Source organism: Megalobrama amblycephala, linkage group LG2 (genome assembly GCF_018812025.1).
Source record: "Megalobrama amblycephala isolate DHTTF-2021 linkage group LG2, ASM1881202v1, whole genome shotgun sequence".
Classification (NCBI taxonomy): Eukaryota; Metazoa; Chordata; class Actinopteri; order Cypriniformes; family Xenocyprididae; genus Megalobrama; species Megalobrama amblycephala.
Genome location: NC_063045.1, coordinates 34,857,441 through 34,874,326, shown reverse-complemented (window position 1 = coordinate 34,874,326; position 16,886 = coordinate 34,857,441). Strand labels below are relative to the sequence as shown.

The following is a 16,886-nucleotide window of genomic DNA, read 5'->3' as shown; positions in this document are numbered from 1 at the left end:
ACCATCTCTGGACTCATGGCATCTTGGACATCAATATGATTTATTGATTTATGGAGAAACAATGCAGATTAGAACCATTTGTTGTTTGCTTTTGGGATCTGATAGAACGTTTGGATCAACCTGTAAATCTAAAAGAAATAAAGAAGAAGAAGAAGAAGAAGTCTGTGCACTATATTTCAAGCTTCTGGAAACTGGCAACCATAGCTGATTTAAGTCGTTATTTAGGGTACTGATTGTTTTTTAATTGCAGTGATGGGCTATACGTTTATTTGAGAACTGCCGTGACTGAATTATTGAATCAGTAAGATGAACTCTGAACTTCCAAATTTGGAAACAGCATAAGTATATACGCTATTTATTGCGATTATAAGATAAATACATAGTCAACATTATTACCGCCATTGGCGATGCTTTTCCGCTCATGAACGCGACGACAAGCTCTGTGCATGCCCAGATTTTTTTCCCGGACTAACATGAACTAATATTTGAATGCGTTTTGTCACTTTTGAAAAGGGCAGCGTTAAGAAATCTTCTTCTGTGTTTTGACAGAACTAACATGTGGGACTGGAATAATGACATTAGTTTCTTTTTGGGAGAACTACCCTTCAATATCATGTCTAAAACATATCAGTAAATAGGCTAGGTTTTGTCCTCTCTTGGGTCTATTAAATCAATTTATGTATGGATAACGATTAACATTTTTCATTAGAGCCATAGGCCTATTCGTTTTTGTAGCTGAATATCTGGGTGCATTTCTCCTTCTACCCACAAGAGGCTGCAGTATCACAACTAACTGACTGGTCATGTAACGTTATCTTTACCAGATCAACATACAGTACCAGCCATGCGATTTGATGTCAATGTTCAGTATCGACGTTTAGAACAGCTGATACTATTGTTTATTTTCAAACAATTTATTTGGACTTAGGTATAAGAAACTTTTTTTCTGTTCGTTTATTAAATAATTATTTTATTTAATTTAGGTGGCTGCACACTTTATCGAGTCCTTTCATTCTTCTCGATGACTAAAGGACACCACGTCACGTAATCACGCGGTCTCTGACATAATAATGGCACGTGGACGCTCACCTTGACTCCCTCACTAGCAACCGTACACAATAACATTCACAACTCCTGCGGGTTTAAAAATATGGAGCAGTTTCCTCCAAAATTTAGTAAAGTGCTGGTGACACCTGACCCGCAATACATCCCAGGGTGAGTTCTCAGTTATTTCTCTGAATTGTTTTTAAATTATTTGTTTCTTATTTTGTTCCAAAAGTTAGCAGCGGTTGTTTTTTATGAGTTTGAAAACGTGCACTTTCTTTATTTTCAACGATAGTTAATGTATGGGTTCATGTTGAAATAAAACCTTCAAACCTTTCTAAATGTACCTTCAAATGAGGCGCAGTCAACTGAAGCATTTCTACTGCCAGCATTTCTCACTGTTACACTAAAGAAGTCCATTGGTGGCCATTGTAACCTCCGTCTGTCAGCCTGTCTAAATGAATTGATCGATCAATTATTCACTATCACTGGAATGACAATATTGCATCAATGGGTGTTTCTCCAACTTCACTAACTTTTTTTTGTCCCATCTTAAATCCCTCAGGGGATTTCAATCTCCATCATTCATATAGCTTTTTTCCCAAATGCATTTTTAATGTATTGTTTGTGTTTATTAATTTAACGTTACTCTTGACTCAGATTTTCAGTCTTAAACCTTTAAAATTCACCATAAAAATGCCAACTTAGATTTGAGTTCCTTTCTTTAGATGAACACCAATGAAGATTTTTTAGAAAACAATCCATCTCTGTCATGTAATGCAAGTTTATGGGACTTAAAAAGCTGACACTTCATAAACCATGCAAAACAAACAATGGTAATCCATATGACCTCAGTTGATGAATAAATGTCTTCTGAAGAAAAATGATAGGTGTGTGTAAGAGAAATACTAATATTTTAAACTTTTTTTAAACAGTAAACCATCGCTTTCGGCCAACTATGGGTTGGTCGACCAATACATGGGTTCATGAGAGTTGTGAAGCACTAAACGTCAAAGCATGTTGTGAAGCGTGACGTAAGTACACTGTGAAGCTCATGTGGAGTCACTTCTCACTTGAGTTTCACAATACGCTTACATCACGCATCACAATGACTCCCCCCCCCCCCCCCCAAAAAAAAAAAAAAAAAGTTTAAAATATCATTTTTGTCACCGAATGCTTTTCAAAATACATTATTTGAGACATTGTGGAAATGACATTGTGATGAAAAATGTGTTTGACAGTATGCATGTATTTCCACTATGTATGTCCACTTGAATTTGAATTTCTAAAACAAAAAGGTTGACAAATCATTATATATCCATTACATGTATTATTCCCAACATCTGCTGATGGTTGTGTGTAGGTATGCAGGCTACTGTCCTCAGCTGAAGTATCATGTGGGCCAGACTTATGGTCAGTTAACAGCAAAGCTCCTGTCTTCCCCGGAGGTATCTCACTCACAGAGACTTGTGCTCCATACTGGACGCCTCCCATCCATAGAGAAGGACACAGAGCCCCACGATGAGATCTGGCAGAGCTGGCATGGAAGCAGCAGGAACCTGGAGACAATGATACCGGGATACACAGGTTATGAGCAGCTCGGGGGTTCGCAATACTTGGTGTCTAGTTTGCAGATCTGTTAACATGCACCATATTTGTCTCTGCTCCAAGGTTTTGTTCCATTGCGCCAAAATTACTTCTGCAAAACATATGCAGAAACCTGTCGAGATGCACTATCGGAGTTCAAACAGGAACAAAAGAAGAGACTTCGTATAGCTTCTGCTGACCTGTCTTTTGCTGTCAGCAACAGCTTTCCAGACTTCAAAGTAAGCTGTCACAATCGGTTTGCTTTTCTTTTACAGCTCCCCTGTGTAGGGTCAGCCTGTTTAATTATACATGCTAAATATCCAGTATCAAAGCAGGTTGAGTGTCACATGCCTATAAATGAAAGGAAGTACTGTTACTAAACAAGCTCTCCAATCAGGACACCACATGATTTCAGGCAATTATCACCTCATTGTGATGAAACAAGCTGTGAAAGTTCCCTCCCCTGATTAGATATAGATAGATAGATAGATAGATAGATAGATAGATAGATAGATAGATAGATAGATAGATAGATAGATAGATTGATTTTCAGCTACCTTTTCTAGCTTGCAATATTTAATTTTAAAAATCAAAGCTGAATCTAATGGTTGTCCTTTGTTGTAGCCCAGAAGACCGAACAGCCCTCTGATAGCAATATCTAAAGATCCTGCCCCCTACAAGGCCCCAGACCCCTGGAAGCCACAAGGCTCCCCGTACCTCATGGAGGATAGCAGCCCACATAAGTATTTCATCTCAGGTTAGCCAGAAATGGGCTTACCAAGAAGCAATTTACAGTGTTTTAATGAATTTTGCACCAATGTGTAACATTGGTCTGTCATTTTGACAGGTTTTACTGGCTATGTCCCCAAAGCCCGGTTCCTCTTTGGTACTGGATATCCCATCATCACCAACAAGGCACTGATCCAGTTTGGCAAGGAAATGAAGTCAGGTCAGACCTCCCTCAACCTGCAAGAGGAATTGTCCACCAGCTTGCCTCTGATACCCACAATATACCCCTCCAAAACAGGTCTCCTGCCCTCCTACACAGGCCACATACCAGGTATGTGAAGATAGTAATTACTGTACTGTATGTACTGTATGTCTTTTCCAGTAGAAGAGCAATGGAAAGTTGTCAATTTGTCAACAGGGTACAGATTTCAATATGGCCATACATTTGGGCAGCTCACCCATAATGCTCTGAGTCACACTGGTACACAGAGGAAGAACACAGGGGGAAACAGACTGAGCTGAAGACCCAACCATGCAGCTGAAATCAGTGATCACCACAACTCATCCAAGGACAATTAAAGTCATGTGGGCCATCTAACAAACAACATGTAGCTGTGGATTTAATGTTGTCATATTTAATGAGATTCACCATAATAACTTTAAAAGTGGTGGAACTGGTATGGTTTAGTATTAGTATACAAAATCATGTGATGCATTTTACAAATACTTCCTACCTTCTTCTGGGACACACATACAAAAAAAGCACACAATACAAATTAATGACTCAACAAATCTTTATTATCACAAAGTTCCAATCAGGCATAATTTTAATATCAGGAAATAGAAAAAAATGCTGCTTTTAAAACACACTCATAATCATACCGTCCTCTTAATGAGCTCTTGTCCATCTTTGCATCACTAACATCAGGGGTCACGCTTGGGCAAATGTGGTCATAAATAAATATCGCTACTTAACTAGTCCTGCCGTTAAGTAATACATAAGAAATATAAAGCTACTCAGCATGCATATTTATCAAAGAAAATAGCTATATTAAATAGATTTCATCATGCACAAAAATGCAATAAAGCCAGCAGGTGTAATTCGCTGAATACAAAAAAGGAAAACTACAGTATTAGTTTGTCATGTGTATACATTTATGCTATCATGCATGGAAATCGCAAAGTAATAGAAACTATTTCGAATAAACCATGAGGAAATGTACTTTTTATAAAGCCACATAGTTGAACAACAGCAGAAATGATATGACTAGATGACATGACAGCTAAAGACCTGAGACAGGGATAAAGTGCAGGGATTGGTTGGAAAAGATTTCTGGGGACCTCAGTTCCAGTTTTGTGCTTGATTGCTGACAGACAATACACGTCCATGTTATATACTCTGTACAATACTTTGATTGTGTTAGAAATTTAGTCTAAAAAACCTTTATAACATCACGGCTTAAAATTACTGAATATTTTCATACCTTTTAAAGATCAAGTAATAATACAAATTCTCCTGATTGGTAAATCACTATGGCAACATTCTGTCCAGGAACAGATATGGTGTGCTTGCACTGGGTTGTACAGGGTGCATCAGTTCACTGTGTAAGGTTAAAATGTCATTCAGGTGATTTTTTATTTTGGATTATTTGTGCTTCTACTCTGTCTAGCTGCAATCAGACTCCTTGTGGGTTCTTAAGAGTTAATATTTCATCTTTATTTGCTGTTTTCTGTCATGATTACCACTTAGATGAGCCTCTGGCCATTTCCTTGTCCACACTGACTGTGCTAGCAGATCCACTTTTGATGCACCAAGCTTAAGCCATTCTGAGGGCCGCCTAGAAGAAGACAAATGTTCTGATATAAAGACAACCGAAGTTAACAAAGTGAAATTATTTTGAGGAATGACAGCTACTGACCTACTTCTCAGAGATCCACTAATGCTCTTTTGCACCTTCTGTGGCCCAACTGGGGTTCCAACTCCAGAGCCAAAGAGTCTGGCCCAACGTAGCTCACTGAAGTGTTTGTCCTCCAGAGAACTTGTTGAAGATAGTGGCATCTCAGTGTTTTCCATTTCAGTTCCTTCATCTTCTTTCTTCTGTGTTCCACTCTTTGAGGTGGGTGTCTGATTGATTCCAAATCCATCAGTTACCCTTTTACTAACATCACTGTGACTTGCGGAAGTCACAGTGACTCTGACTCTGCTGTTCGTCTGGATAGAGCTCATCTGAAGAAACTGAGCTGACTGGGCAAGTAGCCGATGAGGCAGAGGTGTACTGTGCTTTTGCGTTTCCATCCTTTGAAGGTTAGGTTCAGGTGGCAGATGGAGGTCAAAGGGCACCAGGGAGAGTGGCTGCAGCAGAAGAAGCAGCTCTTGGAACAGTGGTCCATAAATTGGCCCCTGGGCCAGAGCCAAGAAACCCCATTGGTGATAGTGTTCCGTCACAACATCTTGGAAAGAATTCAGTATAAATTTTAAAAGTATAAAATGCAGTAAGGAATTAAAGGATTTGTCCACTTTTAAATAAAATTTTCCTGATAATTTACTCACCCCCATGTTATCCAATATGTTCGTCTTTCTTTCGTCAGTCGAAAAGAAATTAAGGTTTTTGATGAAAATATTCTAGGATTTTTCTCCTTATTGTGGGCTTTCAGTATTCTCCAAAACGTCCTACGCTTTCCCTATTCTACTTACTGAACGAACACGGTGCCAGTTTCGTTTTTTTTCCGTAAGTAGAATAGTGAAGGTGTAGGGCATACACCGTAAGCGTTTTGGAGAATGCGGAAAGTCGAAGCATGTGCAATGCGTTAATTTGTGTTTATAAAGCATACACAGTTGTATTTTTTTCTGAAAATGACCGATCGTTTTGCTAGATAAAACCCTTATTCCTCGTCTGGTATCGTTTACAGCCTTTGAAGCTGTACTAAAACTGTAATTTTGACCTTCAACCATCTGGAGTCCATTGAAGTCCACTATAAGGAGAATAATCCTGGAATGTTTTCATCAAAAACCTTCATTTCTTTTCGACTGATGAAAGGAAGACATGAACATCTTGGATGACATGGGGGAGAGTAAATTATCAGGAAAATTTTATTTAAAAGTGGACTAATCCTTTAAGTATCCTTTGTGATAACAGACAATACATTCCTTTACAGTTGTCGGTAAACATCATACTCACCTACACAAGTGTATAAATGATGGATCCAAAATTCCAAAGCACGGAAGCTAAAGAGGAATATGTTCATTAGCTAACTGTCTGTGTCATAACTTTTTAACAGATGTATTCGGTATTTGACCTACTTTAGCAGATCTATGATGAAGGCACTGAACCGCATGCGACTTGGTAACTGGGAACATTTTTTTACCACAGATACCAAGCTGTCAGGCAGTCGGGTAGATGAGCCTATGAAGAAAGAAACACTGGCAATCATAAAAAAGACAGTCTCCAATCAGATTTTGAGGGCACTTGAGAATGAAGGTGTTTCGTTTGATTTTCATGTGACTGGCTCCCACAGACCTGGTTGTGCCGTGGCCTCTACGATGTTCCATAGTTTGTTGCGTCGCTGTCCAATAATCAAATCCAATTTATATGCTTTCAAACCATCTTGAAGAATGTTCTGGATTGTGGGGTAGAGCTGTTTAAGGACAAGGTGGCTGATTGTGGTGCACAGTGAACTGTTTCCCAGTCTGATCTGAAAACAAAATAAAACATTTGAAGAGATCAGATTGAGACCTCTCAGTCTGCTACAAATAAAATGACTCTCTGTCTGTACATAAAACTATATATAAAACAATTTTGCCTGACAGTCTAATTAGAACCCATGGGTAATGTTTGACATTTCTGTTATATTCAATGATACATCTATCCAAGATATTTTGCCCCACTTTCCATATTTTTTTATTTTTTATTTCTTTGACTCCTGATACTACCTTTTCCCCTGGGTCTTGTCTTGAGTTGAAATGAGCTGTTATTATATCCACTGCCAAACTCACAGCTTTCAACATACCTGCAGAGAAGCAGAAAAAAATGGTAGGGATGGGAGTGAGTTAGAGATTTAAATTAATTCTGTAAAAAAAAAAAAAAAAAAAAAAAAAACACACACACACACATTGTGCTTATCAGCAGTGTTTCTGATCCCTCAACATTCAACCTAATGCTTTGTAAAGGAATTTAAGACAATATTTACATGAAGCAAAATGCTGTACTTTTAGGTAATTTCTATCAATCCCTCTAAAGTACATGAACAATTGTAAAAGAAGATACCTGAAACCTACAAAAAAGGAATATACAGTAGTACACACATTTGTGCTCACATAGAAACACACATATAAACAGGCCGATTGTGTTAGCCAATCCAAGGCAGTGAGAGTTAAAAGTAGGTCACATTTTCCCCTTCAGGGAAGCAGAGGCAATGCTGCAGAGATCCACTCTGTATCTTTCTGTAGCAGAAGGGATTTTTGCCTTTAATGGCAGTCTGAGACAGAATTGTACTCTGATTTTCTGAAGTGTGTTCTATATTTGGAATTTCTATGTGATAAATGCTATTGTAGAAATGTTCATATTAACGTAGGTCTCCATACATATCATGGGCACATTGCTATACTGAATCACAAAAGCAACATAATTTATTGGCAATTGATAATAATAATCATGTCAAAATGTACAGAAATATGTTTTTAGTAATAAAAAAATATATGCAGAATAGGATTATTTATTATCTTACTTCTCTTGTGCAGAAGATCAATTGAAAGAATATCTGAAGGGGCTTCTGGGGAAAGGCAGAACTCCTCAGGGGGTCTGTCAGTCATGGAGAATGAGTCACTGTGTTGACGTTCCCTCATAACACCTGCAGAGTTGAGGAAGCATACATAAAATTTGACCTAAATACATAACTTCTACCAGATTCACAAAACATACACAATTTGTCTTACACTGTAATCTAAAAGAGGGAACGTGTGCTTGCAGTGCCCACCCTATCCCAGATAGAGGGGTATATATTATATCAGATTATATATTATATACATATTACATTATATCAGAAAAGAAAATATTTAATATAAGTGTAAAGATGCACATTCAACACACAAACATCCACATCAGTACAGTTAGTACAAAAAAATGGAAACAAAAACATGATCAGTGACACTTACAAGGTGATCTCCTTGGCCCAAAGATGTAGTCAGCATTGGTCTTGGGTTCTTCATTCATGCAGACCTGTGATGCTGTTTCAAAAGGCCAGATGGATTTCTGTCCAGTGCCAGGTAGAGAGATGAGGGAGGAGATAGAGGTCAAGGAGGTGACTGAGGTAATGGCAGGGGAGGAGCTTTGATGTAAAGGGTGGGATGCATCCAAAGGACCTGTGGTCTCCTGAACAAGGGACACCTGCTCAGGAAGACAAATCTGAGAAACTTGTTTTCCAGACCAAGATTGTTTTTGACTTTGACTTGAGTAGGCCTTTGGACTCCCGTCTGTTTGCTCTGGGCTTTGAGGGTTTCTTGATCTCATATTTGGACTCATATGTGGATTTCTGATCAAGTCCTGGTGAATGAGCCCTAACATTGTGCTGGGCTGGGTACAATGGGGGCGGTTATGGGGCAAAATAGGACTTGATGTGCAGGTGGAACAACTGTCTGAACTGGTTCCTGCCTCCAGGTGAATGTTAGAGGAACTCCCAAGAGGTGAGGGTTGTATGTGGAGTGGATGTACCTTGCTTTTGCAAGTAGCTTTGGATGGACCAGGCTTGCAGTACTTGTGGCTAATGTACTGATTGAGAAGAGAACCAAGAGTCTTGCTCTGTTTTCCTGAGGGAGCCTGAAGCACAAAGGGCTGGATGGGGAGAAAGGTGGGCCTTTGTGCTTTTGTGTATCGCACAACTTCTGGGGATGAAGCACATGCACCTGTATACACAAGAAAAAGTTGTGGAAAACCGTTGTGGTTATTACAACAAAGAACTGAATTCAAAACATTAGGGGTTTTCTAGGTTTCTTACCTTCTGGATTGGACTGACTACTGCTGTCAGCACTCAGTGACTCTGCTGCCATCTCTGAATCATCCTGTTTCTGGATGGAGGAGAGATTATGGATGAAGTGTGAGCCTGATGGATCCTCTATGCTCTTTTTCATAGATGATTCTCCATTTCCCTTCTTACTTCGGACAATTTCTACAAAAGAGGTGGCATGTTGCCTATATAGTGGTGAAGATAAGTTTGTGTCTAAATTGCTGGGACAGCTGTTTTGTAGGGCTCCCAGCTTCAATAAGGTAGAACATTTCTGGCTGCCAGTCCAGCTTTGAGACTGAGTAGCCTTGGTATAATTACAACTACCATGTTCTCCTGAAGCAGATTGGCAAGTTTTTATGTGTGCCATTGTCTCTTTTGTTCCCTTAGATTGGTCCTTAGCGGCTCGTCTATTACTCTTCCCTTCATCACCCTGAAAAAGTTGGAAAATATGTGGTTTCACTATTGTGGATATTGCTCAGTAGACTTATTATAAAGATCAAATCATTTTCTTATTCAAGGACAGTATATATGTTACATATTAATCCCTTCATCAAAACCCTGAATCTGGGAATTACCATAGGTATGGTAAAATAATGGCTTAATACCTGGTGTTCACTTTGGTCAACCTTTGGCTTCCTCCTTTCATCTCCCGCTGAATGTCCAAAAAGGAAATATTCTGAAGGTGGAGAACAGCTTCCCTGGCTTTGAGTCTCAGAGAAACTGGTCAAAGAGGACCAGGGTGGACTGGGTGAAGACTGGGATGATAGGTCACATGTCACCAGTTTATAGTAATTCTGGGTGGAACCTGCTAACCGTGCCTGACTCTGCAGACACATGGTGAGGTCAGAGATTTCCATTGATGGGAAGCCATCAGAGTTGGATGGATAGATGTTGCAGTTTGGATCAGTGCTGTGAGATGACCAGCTAGGCAAAGGGTTTGAACTGTCTTGTAACATTGCACCTGATCCATGAACAGGACTATCTAGGCTAAGTGGAGTTGCAGGAACTGCATTGTTGGTTTTGTTGTATATGGCACTGAAGTTAACTAGTACTCCATCTGAGCTATTACAGGAAGAGTCAGTGATATAGTCTGTTTGGTTTTGAGTAAAGGATTCAATAAGATTTTCAGTTGGAGCCCAGCTTCCAGATTCCTCAAGAGTTTGCTTGCTAAACTCTTCCTCATCACCCCAATCCTGTTCATCACATTCCATTAAAACAGGGGTTCCTTTGCTATCCCCACAATCCCAGCAACATGTTTCAAGCTCCCTCCCTTGTTCTTTGTTTACTTTGGCTTGGCTAAAAGGATTCATATTACACTGAGTCACATTTCCTTGTAGTTGAAGGGATGACCCCTCATGGTACTTATGCAAGTTGTCTCCATCCGAGTCCTCATCCTCTTCATCCTCATTCACTTCTGATTCAGGGATGAAAAGGTTTTGCCATCTGGGATTACCTCTGCAATGGGATGGCTCTTCATTTAGTTGAGGACTGGATGATGGAGAGTTCTCTGACAAAACACAAAGCACTGGGAACGATTCATATCCTCTAGAATTTTCAGTCACCTTCTTTTCTTCTGTTTCTGTTGAACTTGACTTCCTTGTGTGGCTTAGACTGCCATAGTCAAGTGCTTCCCTCGGCAGATCTCCTCTCTCAGGTAGGGATATACTGTGGGTTAAATTCTGAGAGCGTGGCTGCCTAGATGTCTGTACTGAGTTATATAAATGCCACCCAACAGAGTGGCCATGGATATGGCACACAATCAGAGTTTCTCCTGACTTTGGGGAGACGTCCATTTTATAGGCACCAGCACTTCAAAGCATCAGCCTTTGCATCCCAGGCTGGTTAAGTGACATAAACACAGTGAATGCAAAGCTCAAAGGAATCTCTTGTAACCTCAGATGTCTGCATTTTCAGTGCTTTGAAGCAAAAATCTAAAGGAATCTAAAAGGAAAAATAAGCATTCAGTGGATTAGCTATAATAATGCTTTCACATAAATCATGATTCCATACTTTACCAAGCTTAAATCCACTTTTCAATATAAACCAATAAATCACACACATTTGATGGGTGCTTCGCATTAACCATATAAGTTTTGAAATGAGACTACTTGTAATAATAACTTCGTTATTATAATATATCCCAGAGCAGTCAGAAACACAATTGCAAAAACACAAGTCCCCTAACTCCAAATCTTATGATCACAGAAATTTTGAGATGTTAATTAAAACATTATTTATTATGTTTATTTATCTAGTTTCCTCACTGGAACATTGGCTAGATCCCACAATGTATGTTAAATCTGAACACATACACACATTTACTTAAAACTATCTAAATGAAGACATAGTATATACATTTCTCATTATGAATCATACTGACTAACCCCTAAAAAACCTATTGAGATTTTAAAAAACAGCATTATTTAACTTGATTTATGAATAATTTTTCCAAATGAGGACATGCCAGAATGTCTCAAAAAGAAAAATGTCATATTTTGCTAACTTCTGGTGATAATTTTGACCCCAAACTATAGCTTAGTAAAACAAACACTGTTATTTAAAAGATACTGAACAATTTATTTGTCATTTTAGTATATTAGTTAAATTAAATTATTTGACCTCTTTCTTCAAATTCCAGCCCTAAAATTCTGTGTAGTTAACAGTAAATTAAGACCCTGTGGTCGGGCTGTTAGCACTGGCAACTGCATCAACTCACCCAGCCGTAAAGCTCCATCAATCCGAGAGCCAGCACATAGTCACTCTTATTCTGTCTGTACAGTAACTGGAGCAAACACACCGCATGATCACAACCTAATGCTCTACATCCACTCAGCAGAGATTAAGGAAAGAAAAATAAAAAATGCAAAGATAGGAAATGGGTAACATCCCTCTTGCAGTTCCGCTTTAGTCACACTTCTTTCTGCTCTGCACTTCTCACAGCTCATCTGTTCCTCATACCTTCCCTCCTCCCTCTACAGTGGTTCTGAGCCCCACAGTCCTATAGCAACAGCATCACAGACCCCACTGAGCATGCTCAGTGGTTTGTTGTTGAGGGATCATATTTGAGGGGATGGCAGATTTGCCTCTGCTCTCAGCATGGGCATGGGGGGGCACTGACTCATAGAAGACTTGGAACAGAAAATTGAGATCCTAAATGAAAAACTAATGTTTTAAAATTAATCAGATTTCTCACATAGAAAATATAATGGTAGAAAGCCCATTTCTTTCGAGAAGCTTAAAGGAATATTTCTAGAAAGGAAATTCTGTCATATACTCACCTTCATGTCATTCCAAACCACTATGGCTTACTTTCTTCTTCTCTTGAGTAACTCAAAAGAAAAGATGTTTTGAAGACTGTGCTGGTTGTTCTTTTCCATGCAATTACAAGCCTCAAAAAGAGACACAAAATCATTAAGAAAGTGGTCCTTATGATGCAGGCACTATATTTCTAATCTTCAAAAATAAATAAATAAATAAATAAAATAAAGAGCAAATTTGAGGAACAAGTCATTATTTATTGATAATCTTCCTATCCATTGAGCTGTGACCGGAGTTATTTATGAATCTTGAAACATTAATTTCATAATTTGGGTGAACCAATCTTTTAATATTTTATAATCTTAATAATTATGCCTTTTAATAATTGTTTACATGCTGTATTATATGGGATCTTTGAGCTATTACAGGAAAAATTGGCTGCCACAATAATCATCTGTTTTTGGTTGATCTCATCCACCCCTACGTCCCTCTAGTAATGAGTTGAAAGACTCTTGCCTTTGATGACGCATGGATATGGATAATCTCACAAACATCTGGTGTAGGCACTGCTAGAAAGGTGGCTAAATCCTTTCGCCTGACTGCCTCTGTCTTTCAGTTCAACAACCCATTGGGGAAAAGCTCATATTTGTATCCACCCTACACATGGTAAACAACAACAAGCTCATCAGATTATATATCAAAAAAGCTCACTGGCTTTTCTGTTAATCTACTGACCTAAATCGGCATAACTAAGATGTCTCAAAAATATTTTTATGCCACTGTTTCAAATCAAGAACAGCTGTAGATAGCTTATACTAAATTATGCATATATGCAAATGTATCTGTCACATTATATAAGCTAATATATGCTAAAGGAAAATTGTATTTTAACCCTTGTTTACTGAGTAGTATAATAACTAACTGTACAGTAAATATAATTGTCTGCATGTAATGTTTTGCATCATTCAGAGCTTCATTAGGACAAGTAGCCTGTCACTCAAACCTCCTGTACATTTTCATCAAGCTCAACCAGTGCACTCAAGCAGAAAACAATGACAAAAAGAGCCTTGTTTTTTCCAGGGGAAGTCTTGTAGTCATTTCGTTTAGATATGGACATGAACACAACATGATGATAATAGGAGCACTGGGCTCAATCAAATGTCAATGTTTGTCAGTCTTTGAGCATACTTGGAAGAAAGCTCAAAAGTGTTTTTACAGATGCAGTTTACAAAAGAGACACGTTGTTTTTGTTAACATGTTCGTTATAAGAAAATACAAAGAACAACAAAAACACTTTTGCTGCTATTGAGGTGGGATATAAGTTTAGGACAGGTTTGGTGGTATGAGTAGGTTTAAGGGTGGGTTAAGGTGTAAGGGAAGCATCAGCAGTTTAAGTATAGATGTAATTACAGACATTAATTATAGCTGTAATTACATGCATTAAGTTCAATGTAAAAACATGTATGTACACAATAAGCACATTGTATCTAATGATGAAATGTTATTACATAGTAGTTAAAGACTTCATTTTAAGGAGAATGATCAATGAATTTGAATTAATTGCTTAAAATATTCTGTTCCACAAATGCATTGAGCTCAGTACTGTACATTTATTACTACAATAAAACTATCAGACAAATACAATAAAATAAAATACAAAAGGATTTTCTTTATTGTAAATCACTAATCAAGGCACATTTGCATCTTTGTACAAAACATGATAAAGTAGAATATTAATGAGGATGTGCATGTTTTATTTTCAGATAAGGTATGGGGGATGTTTAAACTTAAAGAACCCCAATCATCAAATTATCACTGGAAATTGCTACATAGGGTTTACTTGACTCCTATGAAACGTTTCTACATGAATCTATCCTCCTAGCCTAAGTATAATCTCTGTTTTCAAGGATCTCCAGGCACATACTTGCACTTCTTTTGGGATTGCCCCTCTCTCTCATCTTTTTGGATGGTTTGGGGTGGGTTCTAGATTTGTATAATTGTATTCTTGAATTTCTTTACTTTTAAAAAAAGAAAAGAAAAGAAAAAAACTCAATAAACAGTTGTTAACACAAAAAAAGATAAAGTAGAATGTTAAATCAATGCATTTTGGAGACCATTTCAAATATAAATTGATAAAAAACAACAAAAAAGAAACATCTGTAGAAACATCTACAAAATTGACATACACAATTAAAAGCACTTGAAATCTGCTTGCATGAAGCTCTTCTTGAATAATATCTTGGCCTCTTTATGTGTGCACAGTTCTAATGTCCTAAAAGTATATTTTTACGTCTTCTGGTCTTAATAGGAACCATGTGGGCGATTTGAAGTGTTTATGTGTGCATATGTGTTGTTAATACAATGTTAAGAAACTTCAAGTTTTATGACATGATTTTCAGCTACTAATCACAGCTAAAAACAACATCTTACTTATTCAAAGCTTCACAGGTTCACTTCATCTCACTTATTCCTATGTGATTTTTTTTTTTAGCCCAGCTAAGAATACTTCTACAAATGCTCCTTTATTATGCAATATTACCAATGCTGAAGCTTGACAGTAAGTCCTAACAAGTGAATATACAATAGAATAAGGGCCTTTAGGGGCTCTGAGCCTCCTCGAATATTCGATATATCTGGGGTGTACTGTCAGCCACCGGCGTCTCACTGATGGGGTAAAGAGGTGGTCTGGTCTTAACTGGAATACGCAGGAAGCGTCCAGAGGTGACAAGTTCTCCATAACCACGGGCATGAGAGAAAGCATAACTGGATCGCCGTGTGCTGATTCGTCTCCGGGGGAATATGTGAGGAGGCGGCAGAGGGACAGTTTTGGCCTGTCTGACTTTATGCCGCACCTGTACAATGGAAGAAAGATATAAGAAAATATACAGTAAACAGTGAGTGGATGAAGAAGCAGGAAGAAGGAAAAAGAATGAGACTCAAATTATGTTTATGAATGATTCCTGCTCATGAGATTATGACCCCACTGATCATGGATTCCAGAAATAACCTTGACATTACACCTCAGCGTGAAGCAGCCGAGCCACTGCATCCCACAGCTCTGACTCATTCTACACATGCGTTCTACTCATAAAGGCAGGAAGATCTCACATTGTCATCCTGTTCAGTACTGACGCATTGCCTGAGAGATTTTGAATGCGCTTTTGGAACAGAACTACTTTAAACAGTAAAAGTAGTAAAAGAAGTGAGTGATGCCAAGGGTCATCACACAAAATTCTTATGGAAAAACCAATTAAATTTTGTGTCTCTTAGGTTCATATATTGCAATGTTGTTGTCAAGACCGAAACCAGAGGAGGGTCAAGAATTAGTCTAAATGTTTCAGAGCCCATGAAAATATGGTCTCACACTATGGTATCGAGTACAACAATACTGATAAATTATATTACTGAAAGAAATTGTATTACTGAAGGAACTGGTTGAATCACCCACCTTGTCGTTGATAGTGGGTTTGAGTTGGATGAAGAGGAACCGTTTTGCTACCACAGGCAGCAAGCACAATATAGTGGTCAGTAAGATGGTCAGCCACACATTCGGCTGGTTTAGGGAGTTTCTTGCAGTGCCTAAGAAAGATTGAGTCATTTGGAGCCATTTAAAACACACATAAATAGCAGAATGAGCAGATGTGGTTAGGGATGGATGGACACTCACCAATGAAAGGAGAAGAGGATGTGAACATCAAGTACATGCCGGTGCTGTACATGGTGAAGGTAATGACAAAATACACAGACAGACTGCCCCATAGGAATAACTGATTCACTGCTGTCCAATAGTAGGTGTCCAAACCCAGCTTAAACACACATAAACATGGTGTTATGTGCATGAGTACATGTAAACTACCATTCAAATGTCTTTCTACTTGTCGAAGAAAAATGTATCATGGTTGGTTTCCACAAAAATATTAAGCAGCACAACTGTTTTCAACATGATAATAAATGTTTCTTGAGCATCAAATCAGCATATTAGAATGATTTTTGAAGGATCATGTGACACTGAAGACTGGAGTAATGATGCTGAAAATTCAGCTTTGATCACAAGAAAATATTACTTTTTAAAATATATTAAAATAGTTAACAGTTATTATAAATTGCAATATTTCACAAATGTTTATTGTATTTTTAATTTAAAAAAAAAATGAAACCTGGTTTAGCAATAGAGAATTCTTTCAAAAACATTTAAAAATCATATAGCTTTATCATAACTTTAATCAAATCTTAACTTTTAATGGTAGTATATTGTACAGTGACCTAAA

At 38.0% G+C, this 16,886-nt stretch overlaps 3 protein-coding genes across 7 annotated transcripts in view; 1 reads left to right on the top strand and 2 right to left on the bottom strand.

Moving 5' to 3' along the window:
• The first annotated feature begins 914 nt into the window (after positions 1–914).
• On the top strand, positions 915–3,962 carry LOC125256666 (protein FAM166B-like). Of its 3 annotated transcripts, none has more exons than XM_048172868.1 (6): positions 915–1,215; positions 2,408–2,631; positions 2,716–2,870; positions 3,256–3,374; positions 3,479–3,691; positions 3,779–3,962. In XM_048172868.1, the coding sequence occupies exons 1-6, from the start codon at positions 1,151–1,153 to the stop codon at positions 3,822–3,824; spliced, it is 822 nt and encodes a 273-aa protein (XP_048028825.1). In that variant the 5' UTR covers positions 915–1,150; the 3' UTR covers positions 3,825–3,962. The 3 variants fall into 3 exon arrangements, with proteins under 3 accessions (XP_048028825.1, XP_048028808.1, XP_048028817.1); XM_048172851.1 differs by having other exon boundaries at positions 925–1,215; positions 3,256–3,388; XM_048172860.1 differs by lacking the exon at positions 915–1,215 and adding an exon at positions 1,888–1,934 and having other exon boundaries at positions 3,256–3,388.
• Positions 3,963–4,139: 177 nt separating this feature from the next.
• On the bottom strand, positions 4,140–12,465 carry LOC125256643 (AP-4 complex accessory subunit RUSC2-like). Of its 3 annotated transcripts, none has more exons than XM_048172819.1 (11): positions 12,077–12,465; positions 9,966–11,301; positions 9,352–9,790; positions 8,513–9,259; positions 8,086–8,208; positions 7,292–7,368; positions 6,879–7,053; positions 6,662–6,764; positions 6,540–6,586; positions 5,280–5,811; positions 4,140–5,198 (listed from the first exon to the last, which is right to left on the bottom strand). In XM_048172819.1, the coding sequence occupies exons 2-11, from the start codon at positions 11,151–11,153 to the stop codon at positions 5,063–5,065; spliced, it is 3,567 nt and encodes a 1,188-aa protein (XP_048028776.1). In that variant the 5' UTR covers positions 11,154–11,301; positions 12,077–12,465; the 3' UTR covers positions 4,140–5,062. The 3 variants fall into 3 exon arrangements, with proteins under 3 accessions (XP_048028776.1, XP_048028783.1, XP_048028770.1); XM_048172826.1 differs by having other exon boundaries at positions 5,284–5,811; XM_048172813.1 differs by having other exon boundaries at positions 4,140–5,811.
• Positions 12,466–14,267: 1,802 nt separating this feature from the next.
• atp8b5b (ATPase phospholipid transporting 8B5b) overlaps positions 14,268–16,886 on the bottom strand; it is a 41,827-nt gene continuing 39,208 nt past the window's right edge. Inside the window, exons 24-26 of the mRNA XM_048172838.1 lie at positions 16,286–16,424; positions 16,067–16,197; positions 14,268–15,470 (exon numbers count right to left, since the gene is read on the bottom strand). Of these exons, the coding sequence (XP_048028795.1) occupies positions 15,216–15,470; positions 16,067–16,197; positions 16,286–16,424 (525 nt within the window). The 3' untranslated portion in view covers positions 14,268–15,215. The remainder of the gene's footprint in view (positions 15,471–16,066; positions 16,198–16,285; positions 16,425–16,886) is intronic.

Coding starts and splice junctions, on each gene's coding strand:
- LOC125256643 (XM_048172813.1), bottom strand. CDS start 11,153: ATGGACGTCTCCCCAAAGTCAGGAGAAACTCTGATTGTGTGCCATATC. Junction 7,054..7,291: donor GACAAGACCCAGGGGAAAAG/GTAGTATCAGGA, acceptor TTTTGTTTTCAG/ATCAGACTGGGAAACAGTTC. Junction 5,812..6,539: donor TCATTTATACACTTGTGTAG/GTGAGTATGATG, acceptor ATTCTTTCCAAG/ATGTTGTGACGGAACACTAT.
- LOC125256666 (XM_048172851.1), top strand. CDS start 1,151: ATGGAGCAGTTTCCTCCAAAATTTAGTAAAGTGCTGGTGACACCTGAC. Junction 1,216..2,407: donor GACCCGCAATACATCCCAGG/GTGAGTTCTCAG, acceptor GGTTGTGTGTAG/GTATGCAGGCTACTGTCCTC. Junction 2,871..3,255: donor ACAGCTTTCCAGACTTCAAA/GTAAGCTGTCAC, acceptor CCTTTGTTGTAG/CCCAGAAGACCGAACAGCCC.